We start from the raw sequence: 22543 nt of genomic DNA, 5'->3' as shown, positions 1-22543 counted from the left end.
TAAATTCGAGCTCTATTAGTTTCAAGTATTCCTCCAATCACGCATAACTCATCTAAAGCAATATAAAGAATAAACGGTTATTTTGGTTGCTAAATATGTGAGGCACTATCAGCGACTATAGTTGTAAAATGTTCCGTAATTATCAAACCATCTTCTAATATGCTTTTTATACCAACACATTTCAGAATCAAACTAACTATGGAAAGATATATTCGAGTACCATACATACGGACAAAAGACACCATAGCTCTAATATGTTTTGAAATTACAAAATCATCTTTAAGTGTGTCTTTTTAAAGTAATTTTAAGGATCAAATAAGCTTACAAAGGACATTCTACAACAAAACCAACAAAGGAAAAACACATTTATGTATAACTGCATAATTTTCGACCCGTACCGAGACTATTTTTACAACATCTCACACATTTAAGAACAAAAGTGACAGAATAAAAACAATAAACTGAATCCAGAAATTAACACTGGAAATGCCTTATTAACATTCAAACAAAAAAGATCATCAACAAAATAATAATAACAAGCGAGTCAACAGTCACTTTTTAACAAGCATGTGATGTGCAGAAATTAGATAAAAACTAAACAGTAATTAACAAGCATAAAAAAGAATTCAAATTTTCCAGTTATACCCTTATTATAACACCAAACCTCAATTTTTCGTCTTTAACCTAACCACTTCCGATCCGAATCCATCTCTATTCAGACGATTCGTTCTCAGCTAGGGCATCTTCGATCTTGAGACGTTCTAGGGCTTTTTCATGGGCCCACGTTTCAATGGTCAAATCAGGCTTAGCGTTAAGGCCAACACCAAGGATCACGATGGTGAGGAAGCTGGTGATGTAGCAAGGAAGTTCCCAATCTTCCCATTTGCGAGACTCACCTGGAGCAAGAGGTGTTCGGTTGAAGAGGTAGCCCTTGGGTCTTTCTTCGTGGCCGGGGCTTGTCCAGCGGCTTGCACCGGTGCCGGAGCCGCCGCGGAGACGGAGAGAGGAGATGATACGCTGACGGAGCATGGTGGAGGCGATTGTGGTGTTTGTTGGATCCCTCTTTGTGTTAGGGGAAGGGAGTGAGAAAGAGAAAGTGAGACCTGGCTAAACAGAAACAATAGAATTGGATGAATGAGAGTGTTTGGGCTTATGGGCCTTTGTATGCTACCGATATATGGACCCCTGCATAACTCAAAAATATGCCATTTTAATTTGACAATTTCTTTATAGACTCCATGCCTTCTTGTCAACCCCTAGCGAAATTCCATAAATGACCTTATAATTCGGAGATGCATCTCCGAAGACGTAAAAAAAGATTATTTCGGACATGCATTTACGAAATTAATTTTTTTTAAAAAAAAAATGTATTTTCGGAGATGCATCTTTGAAATAACTTTTTTTTACGTCTTCAGAGAAGCATCTCCGAAATATACTGCGTTTTTTTGTTATTTCAAAACAGTCACCCCCTCATTTTATTCTACCTAAAACATCAAAATTTCACCTCCACACCCATTTCTCCAAACTTTCTACATAATCTAAAGTTGCTCTACAACATCAAAGGACTCAAAGGCTCACTCAAAGGCACACTAAAAGCTTCAAACAAATCGTAAGTTTCTAAACTTTAAACTCTATCATTGATAATCTTGTTAGGGCTGTTAGAAATTAACAAAATGTAGTTAGTTGAAGTTATTAGCAACGTGTAGTAGTGTTTGGTTGGTAAAAATTGGATTTTTAATGGTTTTATGGGGACTACAAAAATGGAGAATCGCAAGCGTTTTCGGAAGTGCATTTCTGAAATCACCTCTAACCAGTTTTGGAAATGCACTTCCGAATTTAGTCATGGAGAGGGTTGTTAGAGAGGCAGCTGGTGCGGCGACGTATAGTAGGCAGATGAGGTTGCAGGGTGTTCGCGTTAGGCATACTCAGTAGCAGTTGCCTATTTATGTTTTATTCACGACTTTTTTGTATTCGTGTTGTAATATTTTGACACTGAGCACTTACCCGTACAACTATTTTCGTATTTATAATATTGGTATTTTATTCTAATTTACGTGTTATATTTTGTCGATTAATGTAAAATATGGGATTAATCATTGTTTTGAAGAGAAACGGAAAAAATTAGAGCATATTTCGGAGATGCATCTCCGAAACTGGTCCATAGGTGATTTCAAAAATGCATATTCGAAAACACCCAAAAAAATGGTGATTTCGGAGATGCATCTCCAAAATTATTGAAAATGTGGAAATTGGAGTCTTCGGAGATGCATCTCCGAAATTTAGGAGTATTTTGGGGTTTACAGCAGGAGTTTTCACCCCATGAGATGTACAAAGAAATTGTCTTTTAATTTAAGGAATTTCTTATTCCACCCATGAGGTGGAAAAGAAAGCTATAGAAATTTTAAAATGTCTTTTAATTTCTGGAGATGTATTTTTGGACGTATTCTTTGCATAATTCAATAATGCAAAAATTCAGTGTCACCGCATTGTAAAACAAAAATTAGTTATAGAGATTTATCTTCAGGCCAATTAATTTAATATATTATTGGTTGAGCATTTCAGTGGAGATTTCGAAAATGTATTTTCGAAGTTTTTAAGTGGAAATTTAAAAATTTGTCACCTTTGCATGTTAGGTTTTTTCGGAGATGCATCCTCGGAAATATCAAACATGAATTTGCTAAAAAATGTCCTCGGCATGATTAAACCTCATATCCATTTGTTTCTAAAAACTCTTTCCGAAAATCCTTCCATTTTCAATCAAGATTTTCACTCCAAAACTTCATTCTTGTGTTTCGTCACATCAAAAGGAGCATAATAAACTATAATTCAAAGTAAACTTCATTTATTTTGAGCATCATTGTCCACGTTAATCTTGTTTTGAAGCTGAAAAACTAACGTTTAATACGGAAATACTTATTCAGATTCAATATGAATGTCTTCAGAAATACATTTTCCAGGTCTTGTAAGTCTTCATTTTTTAGCAGTTTGTTTTCAATATTAGTTGTTTTTTAGTATTATATGTTATTGTTTTCATTAGATATGGTGTACCCCGATGTTTTTCAAAAACCTATTGTCTATTTGGATGCCAAATGTGTTGCTCTAAAGGAGGTATATGTTGGCAATTAATTTAAAAATGAACAAGAGTTTGAATTCCGTGATCACATGCTTCAATGGATTCGTACGGAGGCATCAAAATTGGGGTTTGGTGTTGTAATCGGAAGGTCCGATAATGGTTTAGATAGACGAGGTGCATTTGTGACATTGACATGTAAAATAAGTGGGAAATATAGATCTCCTCTCCGAAGTTTCAAACAAGATGACATTGGTTCACGAAAATGTGAGTGTTCCTTTAAGTTACGTGGTTATCTGTAAAGAAATAAAAAATAGAGATTTAATGTGATATGTGGTTTACATAAACCATAATTTGTGAGAAAAGTTAGTCGATCATCCATTTGCATGTCGTCTCATGCCGAAAGAAAAGGAATGCATTTCATACATGACGTTGAATTTGGTGCAACCGAAAAACATACTTGCAACTTTGAAACATAAAAGACCTGGAAATATAGCAAATATCAGGCAAGTGTACAATATTTGGTACCAAACTAAAAAGACGCTAAGGGGGGATATAACTAAAATGCAACACCTCTTGAAACTTTTAGAAGATAACAGTTATGTATCTAGGTACCGAACGTGCAAAGATGGAGTAACTGTTAAAGATATATTTTGGACTCGTCCTGATTCCATAAAGTTGTTCAACATGTTTTCTATTGTGCTCATTATTGATTCAATGTATAACACCAATAAGTACAAGCTTCCATTATAGGAAATTGTTGGTATTACCTCTTCTAAGAAGACTTATTTTGTCGGGTTTGCATTTCTAGAGAGCGAAAAATAGGAGAATGTTACTTGGACTTTAGAGGTGTATCGGGCAATGCTAAAATACCAAGAAGACATGTTGAAAGTAATTGTTACCGGGACATCTTATAGAAAGTGCGTATGATATATTGTGTATTGGTCTTACAATATACAGTTTCTCATAAACCTTTTTCCATTGTGCACTGCCCCACCTTAAAATCCAAATGATTGTATTATATGTGTATGGTGAATTTTAAATCTGCCGCATTTTGTTCAAGTTTATTTAAAATCCAAATGCTCTATACCACTTAAATCACTAGATTGGAAAACTCATTCAACAACTAAAGTCGAGACTTAATCGGATCATTTTGTTGAAAGGATGCAAGAGTTCACCAAATTGAGCGAGGTTGAAAGAGAATCAAATAAATAAAAGTCAAAAGGGATACCACCCATAGTTATAGATTTAGCTGGAAACAAATCTTTTGGTTCATTTTAGTTTTTCTTTATCAATTTATTGTATATAATCTTGTATGAATGTTAATGATGTCTAGTATATACACTTTGAAGTTTGCAAAAAAAGTATGCATTTGTTTCATGTTATGTTTCTTTCTTGAACATAAGTTCATTCTGTTAAGAGAGATTTCAGAAATACATTTCAGAATAAAGATAACAAGGTGGTACCAGAGATGCATTTCCGAAACATCCCCTGGTACAAGATAGAATTTTTGAGGTCTATAGTTGTCTATAACTACTTTAAATATGGGGAACTTGTCTCATTTTTCATACCAAAACACATTACACCAGAATGAACATCATTTGGCATGTCACAAATTTCTAGTTTAATGGTGTGAAACTCTCAATTGAATTTATCAATGAGTACATCCTTATTGAAAATATGAAATACATATAGTAGAATCTCCTACCATACGTCGTTAATCGAAAAATTGTGAAGATCGAGTATCATTCATCGTTCATTAACAACGAAGGGAAGATTGAGTTCAGCAACTTTGAGCTGAAGACATGAGCAAATTTAAGGGCTTTGTGAAATACTTTTTCCGTTTAGAAACAAAATTTCTGATCGAGGTGGATGTGACAATTTCGAGGTTGGTCGAAGATATTATGAAGATGTTGCAATGCCTAACTAGATATTTAAATATAATGTTTGATTTATGCTAACATCACATATGTAATGATTATTTTATGCTATCTATGGTATTTTTATTTTTTTCAACTTACACATTTCTGGTTTTTCTGCTTTTCTGCTTCAGTATAATACGAAAATGCAACTCTGTATAATTTACGGAAATGCATTTCTGAATGCAAAATAAACACAAACAAGGGGCGTGTTTCAAAATCAGCTTTGGTTGTATGTTTTTAGGTGCGTCCAGAGATGCAACTCCAAAATATAGGGGTATTTTTGAATTTTCACATGGTGTGTCAATAATGCTTAGGGTGCATTAAGAAATTCCCTCAATTTGTGGTGTTGTTCACTACACTCTATGTAGTGATCGCACATTTTATGGAAATCCCAAAATATATGGAAATCCCAAAATACGATACATATCATCCAAACTTTGAAATTCGAACGTGTCTTTTATACACCAATTGACTTTATCAGATTGGCACCCCATTTTTGCCCAAAAAAAAGGTTCGGATTCCAATTTTTGGATTAAAAAAACCAATTATACAATAGGAAAAATACCAATTATATATTCCAATCTTCCGATTAACTCCATGAAAATATTTTACACCCTTAAACAGTAAGTTAGAAGAACTTTGACCTTTTTTTAATAAATCTTATATTATAAATCATTTATAAATCAATCCCACAATAAACTATACACATTTCTTATTGTATAGTAAGATCAACATAGAAGAACTATTGTGCATATCTGAACTCCAAAATGTCAAATACAAAACTTCATAATCAATCCCACAGCAAGTCATAATATAAAATGTCAAAATATACCAAGCAAAAGACAACTATTGTGTATATTTGACGCATCTGTTCCTCCTTTGTCTCCTGTACTACAACATACATCGTGCTTCTACTAAGATGGTTTGTAGAGTGACTATATGATGAGTGTCTTCTTGAAACTTACCATTACATATGCCCTATCTCTCATAGCCACAATACAGTGAATTATCGGTAATACATCAACGACGGTGGTCTACCCTGACATGCTTTTCTTCTAAGATCTCCTAATGAGTAAGCCTCGAAAGAATTCCTTCTGCATCTGGTGTCATGTTCAAATGTGACACTTTATAAAACTATCAAATGTATTTGTATATCATACTCCAAGGAGGAGGAGATGACACACGACACATATCCTCTAGGACAAAATGATTGTAGTAATTTACAAAACTCTCATCAACATCCTGGAGGAGGGTAGTGGCACAAGTAGCAACAGTGGGATCTATGGATATACCATGTATATACATGAACAGTCACATGACTCAGTCAGGTAAATGTGGATACATGAGTCGAGAACCACATGTTAGACATCCATTATACAAGGGCATCACCTCCAAGGGTCATGTCTCACAGTGATCAGCATACCACATAAAGCAAATATTATCTAGTGTGATGTGGTCAACAGAAACTTGAAATGACTCGGTCGCCTGATTTCCTTTAAATGGGATGATCGAGCATGCACGTGGCAAAGCATTAAAGGAGTCTTCCACATATGCCCAGCCAACAAGTCGTTGAACATGCTAGTGTATCCATGCCTGAAAAATGGTTCAGACGAAATATTAGTAATAGTGTGGTACAAGTATTATGAATTAATATCGAGTAAGGGTGAAAAAAATTACCGTAACACGGAATAAAGGTACACCAAACAAGAAACCCTCATATTGTACTCATAATCCTCTCTGAGTCAATGAAAAATCTAAGATAGATAACATCGACATAGGTCGCACTTTTGTTTATAAATATGGATGTGTCGACCAAAGCCAAGAGGTATGACCTCAATACACAAGTTATATGGTATGCAACCCATGCATCATCACCATCCACAACGGAAGTTAGGCGGTGTTCATACAGATCCACCAGGAATGAAAACCTAGCATAACATCCTCTAATGTTCTTTATCTCCTATTGAGCTTTTCTCGGGTCAGCTCCCAAATAAGTCATTGCCATGTCCAATGCCTTAGCTATACTGGTTATGTTGTAGTTTAATAATTTTGTGTGATAGAAAAATATAGAAGTCATGATACATCATCAAGTGTGATGGAAAACTCATCAATTGGAAGATGAAATGATGATGTATCTGCGTGCCATCTCTCTACAAAAGTACACAATAACTCATGGTTAATATAACCATTTATAGTCTTGCATAAATCTTGCAGCCCAAATAGCTACAAAACATCATGAAACCATGTTTCATCAAGATGCGTCATTCTTTCAACTTTCTTATTATGGCTGATACATTTTAACAAATTACCAGTGCCGGCCCTGTGCAGGTGCAAACAGTGCTACCGCACAGGGCCTCATTATTTGAAGGGCCTCTAAAATCAATTAATGCATTCAATTAATTAAATTAAATGATTATGAAAGCTTATTATGTTTTAACGTGGAGTAATGGAACAGGCCCCTCAATCTCTTGCAACAAGAAAACGTAGGCTATAAATTAGTAAATGCAGTTAGGATACTAGTAGTCCTGATAAAGCACCAAGTTAATAATTTTAATACTTAAAAAAACTTCTTATATTAATTGTACATGTTTTTTTTAATTGCAAAAATATTAATGTTAAAACTAATATTTATAAATAAACTAGATAAATATATATAATTTAAAAAGTAACTTTGTAGGCAAAAAAAAAAATCAAATCCAAAACAAATTAACTGTTATGTTATATAATATTATGTGTAATATAGAGTACAATTAAATGTGTTTAAATCTAAATCAATTCAAATAAAAGTCAAAAATTAATTCCAGTTGAAAAATTATATAAATTTGATAGGACTTGATTTTTAACTAATTATTAAAAACCAAACCAAATTAAATCGCCTATTTTTTAAATCAGCGATGCTATATATCACGAAACAAAATCTCACGAATTCATCACGAATGCAATGTTTTGTCATAATTAATGTCTATAGAATATATTAGATTATATTATATATGAAATAAAATAAAATAAAAATTAGATGACTATGAACTTCTTCTACAACCGCTTGTCTTGTCCACTAAACCTAACACATGTCCACTCCAGGAGGCTTGTCTTCATGCACTGTTCGTCTGTTCCCACAAAGTCAAGAAATTATCGGACAGAAATATGAAGTCACTCACATGAACAAAAAGAGCATAGTAAATAATTGATCTTCCAAGGCTATGATTTTCTTTTCCATGTAGAATTTCAGTTTTTTTTTCATGTTTGAGAAAAGTCAATAAAAAGGAAGTAAAATGATGTAGTGAATCTAATATTTTCAGTTATAGCCACATTCGTGTATTTATCGTGAAAAAAATTCGTGTCATTAAGCATTTTCCTTTTTAAATTCGAACAGGGCCTCCAAATTCATTGGGCCAGCCCTGCAAATTACGATACTGCAAAAAATAAATAAATCAATGTTCAAACATTTCAAATATTATAACATAAATGTTTAAAAGAGTAATTAAAGGTTCATGCTACCTATCCCTCCCACATGTGTCTAGAAGCATAGTCTAGATACATAGGAAGTATTGTTATGTTTGAAAGGCCTCCCAGAAAACCATCAGGTACAACAGCATCTAGGGCAACAGGGGACACAAGAATCCAGAAAGGTGGAGTCGGAGACACATAAACCCAAGAAGATGATATCTCCCCAAAAAACAAAGTATCTCCAACCAGAGGTCGTGAGCGTCTAGCTTTTTCCTTGTGAACGGAAGCATGTTGGGTCACTGTACCATGTCTCAGTCTTTCTTCGTTGTCAGATATTTTTCCTACAATAAAAAAAATCATGTCATAACATAGTACAACAATAAAAGATAACGAAGCAAAACCAACATAGAAACAAACCCATCAAAAAAACAAATAAGAGATAACTCTAGATATTTTTTCGGACTAAGGATTCAAATTTAAAAATCCGCAGTGCACTGAACCAGAAGACACGAAGCAGAAACATGCACGGACCTTAAGATCTAATGTTCAAAATTTCAAGACAAGACAGTTCAAGACAAACAAAAATGACATATTTATTATATTTAAGCCTAATGTCTATAAACCTTTTAGGTAACATATGCATGTGAAGTCTACAAAGAAAAGAAAAGGGAGTAAGTAACTTACCAATGCAATGGAGTAGAGACATGTTAAGCTTAAATGCAATGGAGTAAAAGTTATGAGAATGCATGAGAATGATGGAACAAGCTCCAAAAAGGCAAATGAGAAAAGACTCTAGTTTTGCTATGTTTACATAAATGAAAATGGGAATGAAGGGAAAAATGCGTGAATACTTAAACAAAAGTGTTTGTAGTCTAATCTCTATATGAAGAAAAAAACATTGGTATTTGGAGTATTTTGAAATTGTGTGATTTTGAGATTGAGCATAGATATAATATGTTAGACGCATTCGAAGTTCAATCTCTCTAACTTAATAATACTAATTTCAAAGTCTAGATTTCTTTTAACTTTAACTTTGACATGTTATAGAAAGGGCTTATTGTCTATTAAATGTGTTTGAATTTGAATATTATTTTTAAAATTTCATATGAATGTGTGAGTAACTCATGTGATGTATTCAACAATTCTCTTAATTTTTACTTTCATTTTATTCCATTTTCAAATTATTAAAAAAAAATTTATATAATAACAAGTGAGTGGATTTACGAAATCATTGTTTTATTTACATTAATGAATCAAAAGATTGATAAGAAAATAATAAATTTTTCTAAAATGAAATAATATGGTTTAAATATATTTATTATCTAAAAGTATATAATTTTTTAATTTTTATTTTTGTAATTTTTTTCTTTTCTCCTTAGAAAAATAAAAGGTATCTTTTTTTGTAAAAATGATAAATTGACACATAGATATCGACCTAATACTTTTGACGGAAAATTATCTTAATTATAATATTTTTTATTTTAAGAACTGAAATTACAATTTTTGAAAATGTGGGACATAAAACAATTGTACGCTTATTTCAAATTTTTAAAAGTTACTTTTAAATATTTTTTATTTTCTGATTGTTTACATATTATTTATTTCATGGTTATTTTCATGTTTAAAAGGTAGGAATTCAACATTTTCATAGAAATTAAAATCAATTAATTATAATTTTTCTACTATTCACATTTATTTTTTTATTGTTTCTAAATTAAACAAAATTTTGTAGATATTTTTAAAAATTTTAATTTTTGGCCAAACAAATAGAGAGTAATATTATTCTTAATAATAATATTTAAAAAAAATGATTCCAAAAAATGTTATTTTATAAATCACACTCTAACTCAACATATTTCATTTTTAAAAGTTTAAATTAAAAATAAGACAATATCAGATACCAAGTTAATAAAATTAAGAAACATATCAATATTTAGAGTATTTCTTCTAAATTTTTTGTTATGGTTTTCATGCTAGTATACAAGCATACATTTTGAGAGGTAGTAATGGAAAAAAGATTCAAGAAAAATGATAACTCAATAAAACTAATTTTTCATGATACTTAGTAAAACTAATAATAATTTTTGAATTATACTTAGAAGCAAAGCAACCTTCATGCCTTTACTTCTTCTATTTAGATTAAACAATTTACTATATTTCTTCAAGACTAGGACTTACTTCAAATAGTGTTTACAAAATTAATCAGAGCCTCTTTAGCCTTCTAAAATCTTGCCCTTGTCATTGGAGTTCTAAGCCCTTCAAGTCTTTTATACTGCCTTTCTTTGTTATGCCTCTTCATGTCCTCGTAAGAACTTGAGATGTGTAATAACAGGCAAAACAGCCAAGACTTGATTCACTTTTAAACCTGAAAATGTTACCTCCTCCTGCATGACAAGGAGAGCAACTAGCAACTCTATCTATATTACATTTTATCCGACTACAGAGAGGAGGGATCAGGTCAACTTGAATTATATAAGGAGCTTTGCTAATATGTCCCGGTACACGAAGAGCTTTAAAATGAATAAATATTAGACATAGGAGGACATATGACCCTTGGAGCACTTCCCAACAATAGAAGTAGATGCCACAGTCATGTTAATGGCTGACTTCCAAATTTGCTCTTACTGCAACAATACCAAACAAACCAAAAGGTGACAATGATTGCAGCCAGAGCTCCAAGTCCTGTTACAAATAGAGAATATAGGTGCAAAATCAGATAAATCAATGTTAATAATTAACAGAAAAGCTCAGTCAATTGCAAACTGCTTGAGCGAAAGGGCCCTCCGGTCTAAGAACGAGCTTGTTGGACGAATGATATGAGACCACATTAACTTATACCAAGATACAGGGGTCTGCAAAGGATGCAAGAAGTGAAAAGCTTATTTAAAGGACAAGGTGCTTGAATTAGAAGGATCCAAAACTAATTGATTATCATCCTGAAACAAAGGGATTCAACTGCATGATATCTTCATGACGGAAAGCAACCTTCAGGGATAAACCTTGAGGGATCACCCATTTCTTGTCTTAAATAAAATTCGAAACTGATGAATGATGAAGAAATCTTTTTGCTCAATAACATTTTTGGAGATCAAAGCTATAAAGAGCGGGTTCTACTTGTTAAAAGATGCCATGTGATTCAGGTACATGCAAGTTAAACGGAAAAGCAGCAACTGCGACGGTATTCTGCATAAGATGTCTTCATCTTTCAATTTATCAAAATTTAGCATGTCAAAAACATCACTATCAAAATATCATGCTGTTGGCTTCTCAGGCTCACTCGGAGAAGTATATAAGCTTTTTGCACAGAGAAGGCCTTCAAGGAAAGTAAAGAACTTGTTGGATAAGAAATTCCACTCAAATTCTTGATGTAACTACTGCAATTGGTGCAAATTTAACGCTGTCAGAGAATGTTCAGTGATGACCCATTATCATTGAATCCATTTACAGCATAAATGTAGCCTCTATAAGTGTAATGCATCAAATTTCAGCCGAAAAAACAGATCAGACATCTCATCGTGACACAAGTGAAGCACTTATCAAATTTGAAATGAAGAATCATAAAAATGGAACAAAGGGAAAAAAAAGAGGATATGGAGATAGCTAATCTGAAGAATTCAATGCTGGAGGATATGGAGATAACTAATATGAAGAGTTCAATGCTAGAACCAGGAAAACAAATAAGGAGATGACTAATCTTAATGGCAACTTCTATAAGACCTATCTACAACACATTGTTTGCTAGAGACTAAGACAAGCTCAAAAGATTATAGTTTACTTGGAACATTATGTGTAAACTACCTCACGGAACACATCTAAGAGCTAGCACCGAGATGCATACTTTTTGTAGATGATGTAGTCCTACTTGGAGAGTCAAAGGAGGATTTAAATGAGAAGTTGGAGACTTGGAGACGAGCTTTAGAAAAACATAGTTTTCGCCTAAGAAGTAAGACGGAATATATGGAATGTAAGTTCGATAAAAGAAGAAGCGTTTCTAACCTAGAGGTGAAACTTTGAGACCATATCATTCATCAAGTCACGTGGTTTGAATATCTTGGTTTTGCAATACAAAGTGATGGAGAAATAGAAGGGGAGAGAAGTGCAAGGAATCCTGAAAATTCCTTCCCTGTAGATGTAATTTTTCAATTCCTTGGTTTTGGGTAAATAAAGAACCAATAAAAATGCAGCATTTTGATCCTTTATGACCCATACCATTTTGAATCTTCTCATAAGTTACATCCCACTTTTGGCAGGTCGATGTTTCCTTTCTCATCTATCTTCCTCTACTTCCCCCTCAAAAATTGCACAACATCAAGAATCTAGTCATCGAGTGCTCTCTATCACGGTCTTCTCACCAGTAATCTCCACACGAACATTTTCCTCCCACAATTCGATGAAACCGATTTTTGTCCCGCAAAGACACTTCTCTGCCATAAACTTTTGAGATGTATTTAGCAAAATTATGACAATCAACACAAATACGCAGATTTTTTATGACACGTATTGGAACATTTTCAGCAGTAGCAATTAGACCAAAAGACAAGGCCAACTTTTCACTGTGGCCTAGAAGTATCTTCTCCTTCTGCTCCTCATCCACATCATGTAAAGCACAGCTTAAATCAGGAACATAGCCAACCTCTTTAAAACTAACTGATAATTCCTTCACTTTTACACATATCTCTTCTCTTCTTGGATGGGAGTGATCACTAGCATGGAAAGTATGAAGTACTTGATCAAGCTCAATCCAGCTTCTTCCAGGCTCTTTCACTACTGTCTTCTTCAACATGAGGTCCCTTAATGATCTTACATCTTCCCATCTTCCAGCCGAAGCATATAAATTAGACAGAATAACATAATTTCCAGCATTTCCGGGCTCAATTTCTAGAAGTCGATGACCCACAAGTTCACCAATGTCCACATTTGAATGAACTCTGCTAGCACCTAAAAGGGAACCCCATATAGCAGCTGTTGGTTCAAAAGGCATACTTTTAATGAACTCAAAAGCTTCTTCTAGTCGACCAGAACGTCCAAGCAAATCAACAACGCACCCGTAGTGCTCCATTTTTGGCTCAAATCCAATTTTTCCACTGGTCATATCATGAAAAATATTAAGCCCTGTATCTTCTAGTCCTCCATGACTGCAGCCAGATAAAACGGCTAACATTGTGACACTGTCAGGTTTGACTTCTTTTTCTTCTCCCATTAAAGTAAAAAGCTTAAGCACTTCTCTTCCCTCTCCGTGTTTGCTATACCCAACAAGCATTGCATTCCAAGAGATAACAGTTCTCTCAAACATGGTATCAAATATCCTTCTTGAGTAAGTGAGGTTTCCACATTTTGAGTACATGTCTATCAATGAGTTTTGGAGAACCACGAATGAGGGAATTTCAGAGCGAAGAACATGGTTGTGGACTTGCTTGCCGAGATCTAGAGCAGCAAGCCCAGAAAGTGCAGTTATAACACCAGTATAAGTAACATAATTTGATTGCATTCCTTCCCCTTGCAAACGGCGAAATAGCTCCAACGCCTCTTCATCCAAACCAAGCTGTGCATATCCAGAGATTATAGCAGTACAAGAAACTACGTCTCTTTCTGGCAAGCATTCAAACACTGTTCGAGCTTCATGAATTTTACCATCTTTGGCATACATGTCAAGGAGTGAGCTGCCAACAAAAACATGATCTTCATAATTAGATTTTATGATAAGAGAGTGGATTTGCCTCCCTAAACTGAAACCTGTAGAACTTGTACATGAAGTAAACACTGTAGCAAAAGTGAACTCATTAGGTTTTGTTCCTGTGAAAAGGCACAGTCATGTCAGCACCTGAAACCACTCAGAAAACAATGACCCAAAATATAAGACCAAACTCACAGAAGAAAATTCAAATTCAACATGCTTATCAGTATGACAAGATCAATATGTCTTTTGTATTCAATCTAGGTGCAATGCAAGTCAACACAAGAATTGGTGATTAACTCCTTTTTGGAAAAGACCATTGACATAGGATTCCATATAATCAATTTCGGTGTAACAGGTAACAAAAACATCTACTCTAACATACAAAGCAATACTTGATAAAGTAAAATCAATCACCCAATCTAGATCAGTCCCGCAATCACCTCATTGACGAGGCTTGTTTGGTTTGAAAAACCATTTTAGTTTTTATTTCCAGTTTTCATTTTACTAAGAATTACAGCAGTGCTACTTAACAATTTCATTTTCACTTTATTTTAAGTTTTCCAATATTTGTATACGAAATTTGAAGAACGGCTTTTGTTTTGCAAACAAATCTTTGAAAAAAGGAAACAAACATTACAACATTTTTATAATTATGTTGTTTATGCAAACAGGACCCAAATGTGTATTATATACCTGATCTTAACATCTGCAGAAAAAGATTTAAAGCTTGAGAGGCATACCCTCTTTGAGAATAAGCCGAAATCATAGCAGTCCACGACACAACATTCCGTTCAGGCATTTCATCAAACACGTGGCGAGCATCTCCCAGAGAGTCACACTTGGTGTACAACACAATCAACCTTGTCCTGAGAAACACAGAAGGAAGATAGCGGGTTTTGATCATGTGGGCATGGACTCTCTGTCCTTCTCTGAATGCCCTTTTGTTCACGCATTCGTTCAAGATTGCATTGTAGGTTTGGAAGTTGGTGTCAAAGGCGGAAAGGGCCATTTGTAGAAGTGGTTGTTGGAGGTGAATGTGAGTGGTGTGAGTGGTAAGAGTGCGTGAGTTTGAAGGTAAGACATGTCTTGGGAGACGCATGATATTTGCAATGGAAACACTGGTATATGATAATGAATGAGTTAATTATGTTTAAGGGAAGAAGAGGCAACAACAGCAAAATCATTTGCCAGAGAATAATTTCTCAAAATGAGTATGGGGTGTTTGTTTTAGCTTCTCAAAGGATGACAAACCGGCAAAATGATATAGGCGCGGATACATTAAACTTCTATACATTTTAATATAAATGTTATTTGTTTTTGAGAAAATAGTTTTACACTGTTAATCAATTACAACCATGTATCTAATTAAATTATTCTTTTATTTTAAAAAACTTTTAATGACATGGCAGATTTGTGGTTTTCTATTAAATGACAGTGTAAAAGTATTTTACTTAAGAATCGTAATCGGTATTCGACGAACTTCATCCTTAGTAAGAGCTCGTTTACCACTCAAACTCAATTGCTTGGTTATATCCTTCAGCAAAATTGTTAATCCTAAACTCAGAAAAGATGGATAAAAGTAATAAAAACAGGTGACTAGCGAAAACTACTATTGAAATCTATCACCAATTTTTATATTCTAGTAATTAATTATTCATTATATACTGTAAAATTAATCCTTTCCAATCTATTGCAACAATGAATGACAAATTTGTTTAGAACAAGACAACCAAGTATACAAAACTACACATCAAATAAACCAAATGAACAATCTCAAACGAGTAAAATTTTCCCCTGAAAAACTATGTTGCTCTACTCAATCTACACAACATCTTACAAATTTCATCTGCTTCAGAGTGTGAAATATCTCCAGATACAAATCCTTGAATAACCCCTTTTACTTCAATACAACTCCATGCCGGTTTCTTCTTAAGTTTCTTTTCACTCATAACTCTCCTCAATTCTTCAACTTCATTCCATCTTCCAACACTTGCTTTAACATTACTCAGTAGAGTATAATATCCAGCATTATCAGATTCTAACTCCAAAACTCTTTGCGCTGCATATTCACCAATCATTTTATTTCCATAAACTCTAGAAGCTGCTAAAAGAGCACCCCAAATCCTACTATCAGGTAGAATTTTCATTTTCAATATTACGACTAACGCCTCTTTAAGCATCCCGCAACGACCAAAAAGATCAACGATACATGTATGGTGATCCAAACCCGGTTCAATACCATAACCCCATTTCATAGTACGATAAATTTTGCAGCCTTCACTAACAAGGCCAGAGTGACTGCAAGCAGACAGTAAGCTCAAGAAGGTGATGGAATTCGGCTGAACTCTTTGTTGAATCATTAAATTAAAATAATTCACGGCTTCATAACCGAAACCGTGAGAACCAAGTCCCTCAATCATTGTTGTCCATGCTACAACATCTTTGACAAGAATCCTATCAAAAACTACTCTAGCTAAAGAGATGCTACCGCCTCGTAAGTACAAGTTTAAGATAGAGGTATCCAAGTGTGTATTACTCTGAAAAGATTCATCAAAATATTGTTTTATAAGGTAACCATGGACCACTTTTCCCAATTTCAAAGCTCCTAGGTTTGCATATGCATCAAGTAGATTTCTCCAAATTTCAGGAGCAATAATAACAAGATCATCAGTCTGCATTTGTTGGAATAGAAAAATGGCATCTATAAAATAACCATTTTGAATGAAACCTGACATCATAGCACCCCAAGTGATGTTACTTTTAAAACGAATTTCCTTAAACAGTTGAACTGATATTTCCAATTTCCCACACTTAGAATAGAAATCAAGCAGAGAAGTCAGCAAAACATCGTCGAGAAAACCTGTTTTTATCACTAAGCAATGCATACCTTCACCCTCAAAGAGACTACCAGACTTTGCAAATGCCGATACAACTAACGTCAAAGTCTCAATGTTCCACAAGCACAGTTCTAGCCTCCGCATTTCGTTGAACAAACAACCAATTCTCATCATGTCCCCTTTTGACGAATAAAACGAAATCAAAATATTCCAGGAAGCCACATCCCTTCGGTTTATCTCACTAAACAAAAGTTCCACTTCTTCAGCACTTCCTTTACAAGAATACATTTTCAAAACTGAATTTTTCAAAGACCAGTCCATCAGTAACCCACTTTTCACTACATGCCCATGAATTTGAGTTCCCTCATTCAATGTCACAGACGCACAACACGCCTGCAACATTACAATAAGAGTAACTGAATTTGGTTCGATCTCCATTTTCATCCTATTGAACAAATCAAACGCAACACTAACACGTCTCACAGAAACATACCCATCAATCATCAAAGTCCACGAAACCACATCTCTGTGAGACATTAAATCAAACAAGTGGCGCCCATAATCAAAGCAGCCACATTTGACATAAACATCAATCATGGTATTGCAAAAATACAAATCCAAATCCAAACCCATTTGAATTGCCACACAATGGATCATCTTTCCACACAAAGAATCAGTCTTTAAAGACGATAAAGCCCGGTTAATAATTGGAAAAGTAAAAGTATCATGTGGAACACCCATTAGTCTCATTTGTTTGTAGAATGAGAAAGCTGAATGAAATAGTCCCATATCAACATGGGACTTTATGATCAAATTCCACATCATTGTATTGTTATTATGTTCGTTATTATCCTTCAATGCATGGATATTGGGAGATAGAGGTTTTAAGTGATGGGTGTGAAGAAGACGAAGTGGGGAAAGAAGGTGAAGGGGTTTGAGGACATGGTGATGATGAGAAAAGAAGGGAATTTTGAATGATTTACTTGACTATAATGGAATGCCAATGACGGTAGTTCTTTGGGTTGAAAGTGTCACACTCACAGCTTCACGGAATCTTTTGTTGTTGCTACTTATCTAGCTTCTAGGTGTGGACGTCTATTTGTACTTGTTAACAAGGATTCTCGTCGGGCTCTAGGATCTTTTACCATAGAGACAAGGATGAAAGGAAAAGTTCTTTAGATGACCCCGTATTTAAAAGGATTTTTTTTTCTACATGGCATGTGCTTTATAATTTGAGAATATCTTAATTCATCCCTAAAAACTTCTAGAAAATAAGTCTCGTACATTTTAACTTTTTTTACATGTTCGTTTTAGAGAAGTGTGAAATTTCTTAAAAGCTTGTAGAATTTGATATTTCTTCTTCAATGGATATACCCACACCTTTCTAGAGTGATCGTCAATGAAGGTAATAAAGTATTGTGCGCCACCAAGAGACCTTTTAGATGTGGAGCAAACATCTGAGTAAACAAGATCTAGGATTTTTTTCGTCTTCTTGCATCATCAGATCTTTAAAGAGACACTCTATGTCGTTTGCCTACTAGACAGTCTTCACAGGATTCAAGTGGTTGTCCCTTGATATTTGAAAGGTGATCTTTAGCAAGAATCTCTAAACCTTTCTCGCTCATGTGGCCAAATTGTTTGTGCCACAATTCTTTGGATGCGTCTTGAGAAACATTAGTCTCTCCCTTGTTTATCTTTCCCTGAATGATGTACAGGGAGCCTTCCTTTTTGTCGCGAGCAACTGTCATGCTCCCTTTGCTAAGTTTTCACCTACCACCATCGAAGTGGTTTATCATCCAACTTTCCTACTGAGATAAGATTTAGACGCATTTATGGTACATGTCTTACTTCCTTCAACACGAGCTTATTGCCATTCTCTGTGATCATAGTCACATCACCAATACCAACAATCTTGCTTGTGACATGGTTTCCCATCTTCACCATACCAAAATCTCCTCTTTGGTATGATGAGAATAATTCTTCATGAGGTGTAACGTGGAAAGATGCTCTTGTGTCAATTATCCAAGTGCAATCATCGAATGCAACATTTAGATAATTGTCATCTCCAATAAGGAAAAGATTCTCGTCATTCAAGTATACTGCAGTTGTGGTTCCATCTTCCTTGTTCTTCTTTGGGTTTATCAAATCGGGATGATTGTTCCAGTCTGTTGATCTCTCTTCAAGAATCTGCACTCAGGTCTTCTATGGCCAAGTTTTCCACTATAATAACAACTTAGTCTTGTGCGAGTCTTGGATCTAGCTTGTGATCTCCCACGACCTCCTCTTTCACGATTCTTACTCCTTCCTCTGTTATCAACAACATTAGCTTCGAACTGGTTGTTGAAGCCTCTTTCCCTTTGTCTTGACTCTTTATTTAGCAAGGAATCTGTAACAGAATACATGGCAAGTTTTCCATCTGGAGCAAAGTTACTAGGAGTGACAACTAGAGTACTGTCCAAACTCCTAGGTAGAGAACTTAGGAGTAGAAGAGTTTGTAACTCATCATCTATCTTCATGTCAGCTTTCGTCAGTTGATTCACAATACCTTTGAAGGTATTCAAATGCTCGATCATATTTTGGCCATCTGAGTAATCCAATTTCAACAGTCGTCTGACAAGGTGATATTTGTTTCTTGGCGTCCTCTTTTGAATCAAGGATTCAAGTTTGGTCCATAACTCATACACGTTGGTATAAGTTGATACATGCTCGAATAGACTTTTATCTATGTATTTTCTAATCATGGCAATTACCTTATGATTTTGGAGCTCCCATTCATTTTCTTTCTTCTCCGTTGGCTTATCCTTTTCGGAAATTGGCTCATGCAGATCTTTGTAATATAAGTGGTCTTCCATCATCGGCTTCCAATAAGTATAATTATCAGGAGTTAGCTTGAACATATCTCCATCATGACTGATAGAACCCTCCATCTTGAGAACACAGAAAAATAATTCCTTCAACTAGGAGTTTTGTAAATAGTGTCATACACTGGAAAAGTCAATGTAGTTTGTGAATAATGCAACTAGGAAATTCCCAGGAAAAAGAGGTGGGTCAATATTGACACGCTTAAATACCAAGTTTTTCCTTAGCCAGAACTTACTTAGACACACTTTCGCAATACTACGATTTAATTCCAACAATAATAGTTCTTTTATTGATGTGGAAGATCAAGCAATGTTGCAACCACAGAACATACTAAGAACTTTATTATAAGTACAACATCGTAGTATCCCAGAGCTCACACAGTGCTCTTATACCACTGTTGGGAAATAACCTCCATAATTTCCCTTTCCGTGAACTCAAAAATAGGCACTAGCGAAAACATGAAATATAAATTTAAAGACACAAGGAAATTTTCGTGTGGAAAACATTCCCTATATGAGAGGAGAAAACCACGTGATCCTTAAGCCTCTTAAACTTCCACTATAATGAAAATGAAAATACAATAACTTCACCCTTAGGTGGAACTCACTACAATGTATTTCTCAATTTACAAGAAACACTCTCACAAATTGACTCACTTTTTCTCTCACAAAGAAACTCTCTATGAGGATCACTTTTCTCTCTTTAGCAAGGCTCTGTTTCTCTCTTGCTTCTTGTTGCTTTTCTCTTGTGTGTTGTGATTTGAATGATTTGCTTATGGTCTTATTTATAGGAGAAGCAAGCCAAAAGTACCTTACATTCATTAAGACACTTGTCTTTTGCCTTCCATGCGAAGCACCAAGTGTTCTTTGCAAAGCATGCACCATAACATGTGTACACCATATACCTTTCTACTTGCCATCACATGCAACCTTCTATTTTGTCAAATGTATGTCGGTCATGTGGAAATAGTTAGATCCCATACAATAGTATTGGACTTTGAATGTTTCTTAATCTATCTATATTTTCTTGCAGCATATACTTTGAAAATTTCTTTAGCCACCTCCCTATGGCGGTCACCCCCAGCGAAAATCCCAAAATACCCCTGCTTCGGAAATGAACTTCCGAAGCGCTTTTTTTTTAAAAAAATTTCCATAATTCGGAAGTGCATCTCCGAAAACACCTCATGGGGGGTGTCTTCGGAGATGAACTTCCGAAAACACCTCATGGGGGTGAATTCGGAAATGAACTTCCGAATTATGCAGAAACTGTGTTTTTTTTTATGTTTTTTCTTAAACTGTCTCGCATTTTAATTAAACGCAAACGCCAAATAAAAATAAGCAACAGATAAACTGAAAATACTAAGATGATAAATCCAATCCAAAAACACTGTGTGAAAGATACAATCCGAAATCAAAACAAAACAAAACAAAACACGTCAAACAAAACAAAAACACGTTATTCTGACCGACGAGCGTTACAAAATACACATCAAACAAAACAAAAACACGTTATTCTGCCCGACGAGCGAACTCCTCCGAATGAAGATAATTATACCAATCCTCATCCCACTCAGTCTCAGAACCATCAGCGTTGATCATGACTCTCACGCCTGAAGACTGAGCCTGCACGTCCGAGCCATGGACCCCCAGGGGACGAGAAGCAGAACCAGTCAAAACCTTCTTCTTCTCCTTCACCTCCTTCACTCCGCGAGAGCACGAGGTTGAAGAACCCTTTCTTCCCTTAGCGCCACTCATTCCTGCGTAAAAATGAAGAAAGAAAGGTCCATGAGACCTCCTTTTATAAAAGAAGAAAGGGGACAAAAACGCTTGGGAAACAGACAAGTCATTAAAGAACAAAGACGTTGGAAACCAGCGACACGCCGTCAAAGAAGTCAGAACGCATGCACACAAACTTCAAAGAAACAGGCACAATAAACAAAGGCGTTAAAAATAAAGTACTTGCAAATTAAAACGGACACTCCCTACCCTCTCTAGCCGACGCAGTCTGGGTCTCCCTACCCTGTCTGATGCGTGCTGGTTGGTTGTCTGACATGTTCCTGTAAACAATTGAAATCGATTAATATGCGAGACAAAATAAAAAACTAAAAAATTTGAACTTCTGATACAATTCAGAAGTTCATTTCCGAAAACTGGGATGGAGGTGTTTTCGGAAATGAACTTCCGAAACATCCCTGCGATGGAGTTTTCTGCAACTTCCATGGCAGACCCCAAAATCAAACATAAAACCAATTCAAAAAGCTTCTAAACAACCTAAATACTACTAACAACCAGTCCATATATCATTTATGCAATTGAAACCCTAAATAACATGCATTTGAATAATGAATCTAACAAATTTAAAACTTACAAATTGAGTGATTTGTGGGCTTTTGAATGTTGTATAGCAATGTGATTGGAGCCTTGATGCAGCCTTGGAAGTGTGTTTGCACAAATTTTCGCCTTTGCTTGTTTTTGATTTGAGTTAGGGTAAATGAATGGGGGAGGGGGAGTGTTTTGATAAATCTGCATAACGCGCAGCATTTCGGAAATGAACTTCCGAAATACTGTTTTCGGAAATGAACTTCCGAAATAAGACAATTTTTTCAAGAAAAAAGGCGTTTTCGGAGATGCATCTCCGAAAACACCTTTTTCTTGCATTTTCGAAAATGAATTTCCGAAGTCAGGGGTAGTATGGGGTTTTCACCAGAGGTGGACTAGAAGGTAGGGAG

The 22543-nt window shown here is 35.0% G+C and overlaps 3 protein-coding genes across 3 annotated transcripts; all 3 read right to left on the bottom strand.

The window, feature by feature from the left end:
- Positions 1 to 474: 474 nt before the first annotated feature.
- LOC131637108 (uncharacterized) lies at positions 475 to 1114 on the bottom strand. The gene has a single exon (XM_058907700.1). It carries the CDS (start codon positions 1027 to 1029, stop codon positions 712 to 714), a length of 318 nt encoding a protein of 105 aa, XP_058763683.1. The 5' UTR covers positions 1030 to 1114; the 3' UTR covers positions 475 to 711.
- A 9289-nt stretch (positions 1115 to 10403) lies between these two features.
- Positions 10404 to 15370, bottom strand: LOC131637113 (putative pentatricopeptide repeat-containing protein At3g13770, mitochondrial). The gene is made up of 2 exons (XM_058907706.1): positions 14810 to 15370; positions 10404 to 14232 (listed from the first exon to the last, which is right to left on the bottom strand). The coding sequence occupies exons 1-2, from the start codon at positions 15213 to 15215 to the stop codon at positions 12788 to 12790; spliced, it is 1851 nt and encodes a 616-aa protein (XP_058763689.1). The 5' UTR covers positions 15216 to 15370; the 3' UTR covers positions 10404 to 12787.
- Positions 15371 to 15795: 425 nt separating this feature from the next.
- Positions 15796 to 19880, bottom strand: LOC131637117 (putative pentatricopeptide repeat-containing protein At3g01580). The gene is made up of 3 exons (XM_058907709.1): positions 19275 to 19880; positions 18802 to 19140; positions 15796 to 17940 (listed from the first exon to the last, which is right to left on the bottom strand). The coding sequence occupies exons 1-3, from the start codon at positions 19878 to 19880 to the stop codon at positions 15919 to 15921; spliced, it is 2967 nt and encodes a 988-aa protein (XP_058763692.1). The 3' UTR covers positions 15796 to 15918.
- Between the last annotated feature and the right edge of the window lie 2663 nt (positions 19881 to 22543).

Source organism: Vicia villosa, unplaced genomic scaffold (assembly GCF_029867415.1).
Source record: "Vicia villosa cultivar HV-30 ecotype Madison, WI unplaced genomic scaffold, Vvil1.0 ctg.001916F_1_1, whole genome shotgun sequence".
Classification (NCBI taxonomy): Eukaryota; Viridiplantae; Streptophyta; class Magnoliopsida; order Fabales; family Fabaceae; genus Vicia; species Vicia villosa.
Note: the sequence above shows the minus strand (reverse complement) of the source record. Positions and strands in the feature narration are given on the sequence as shown.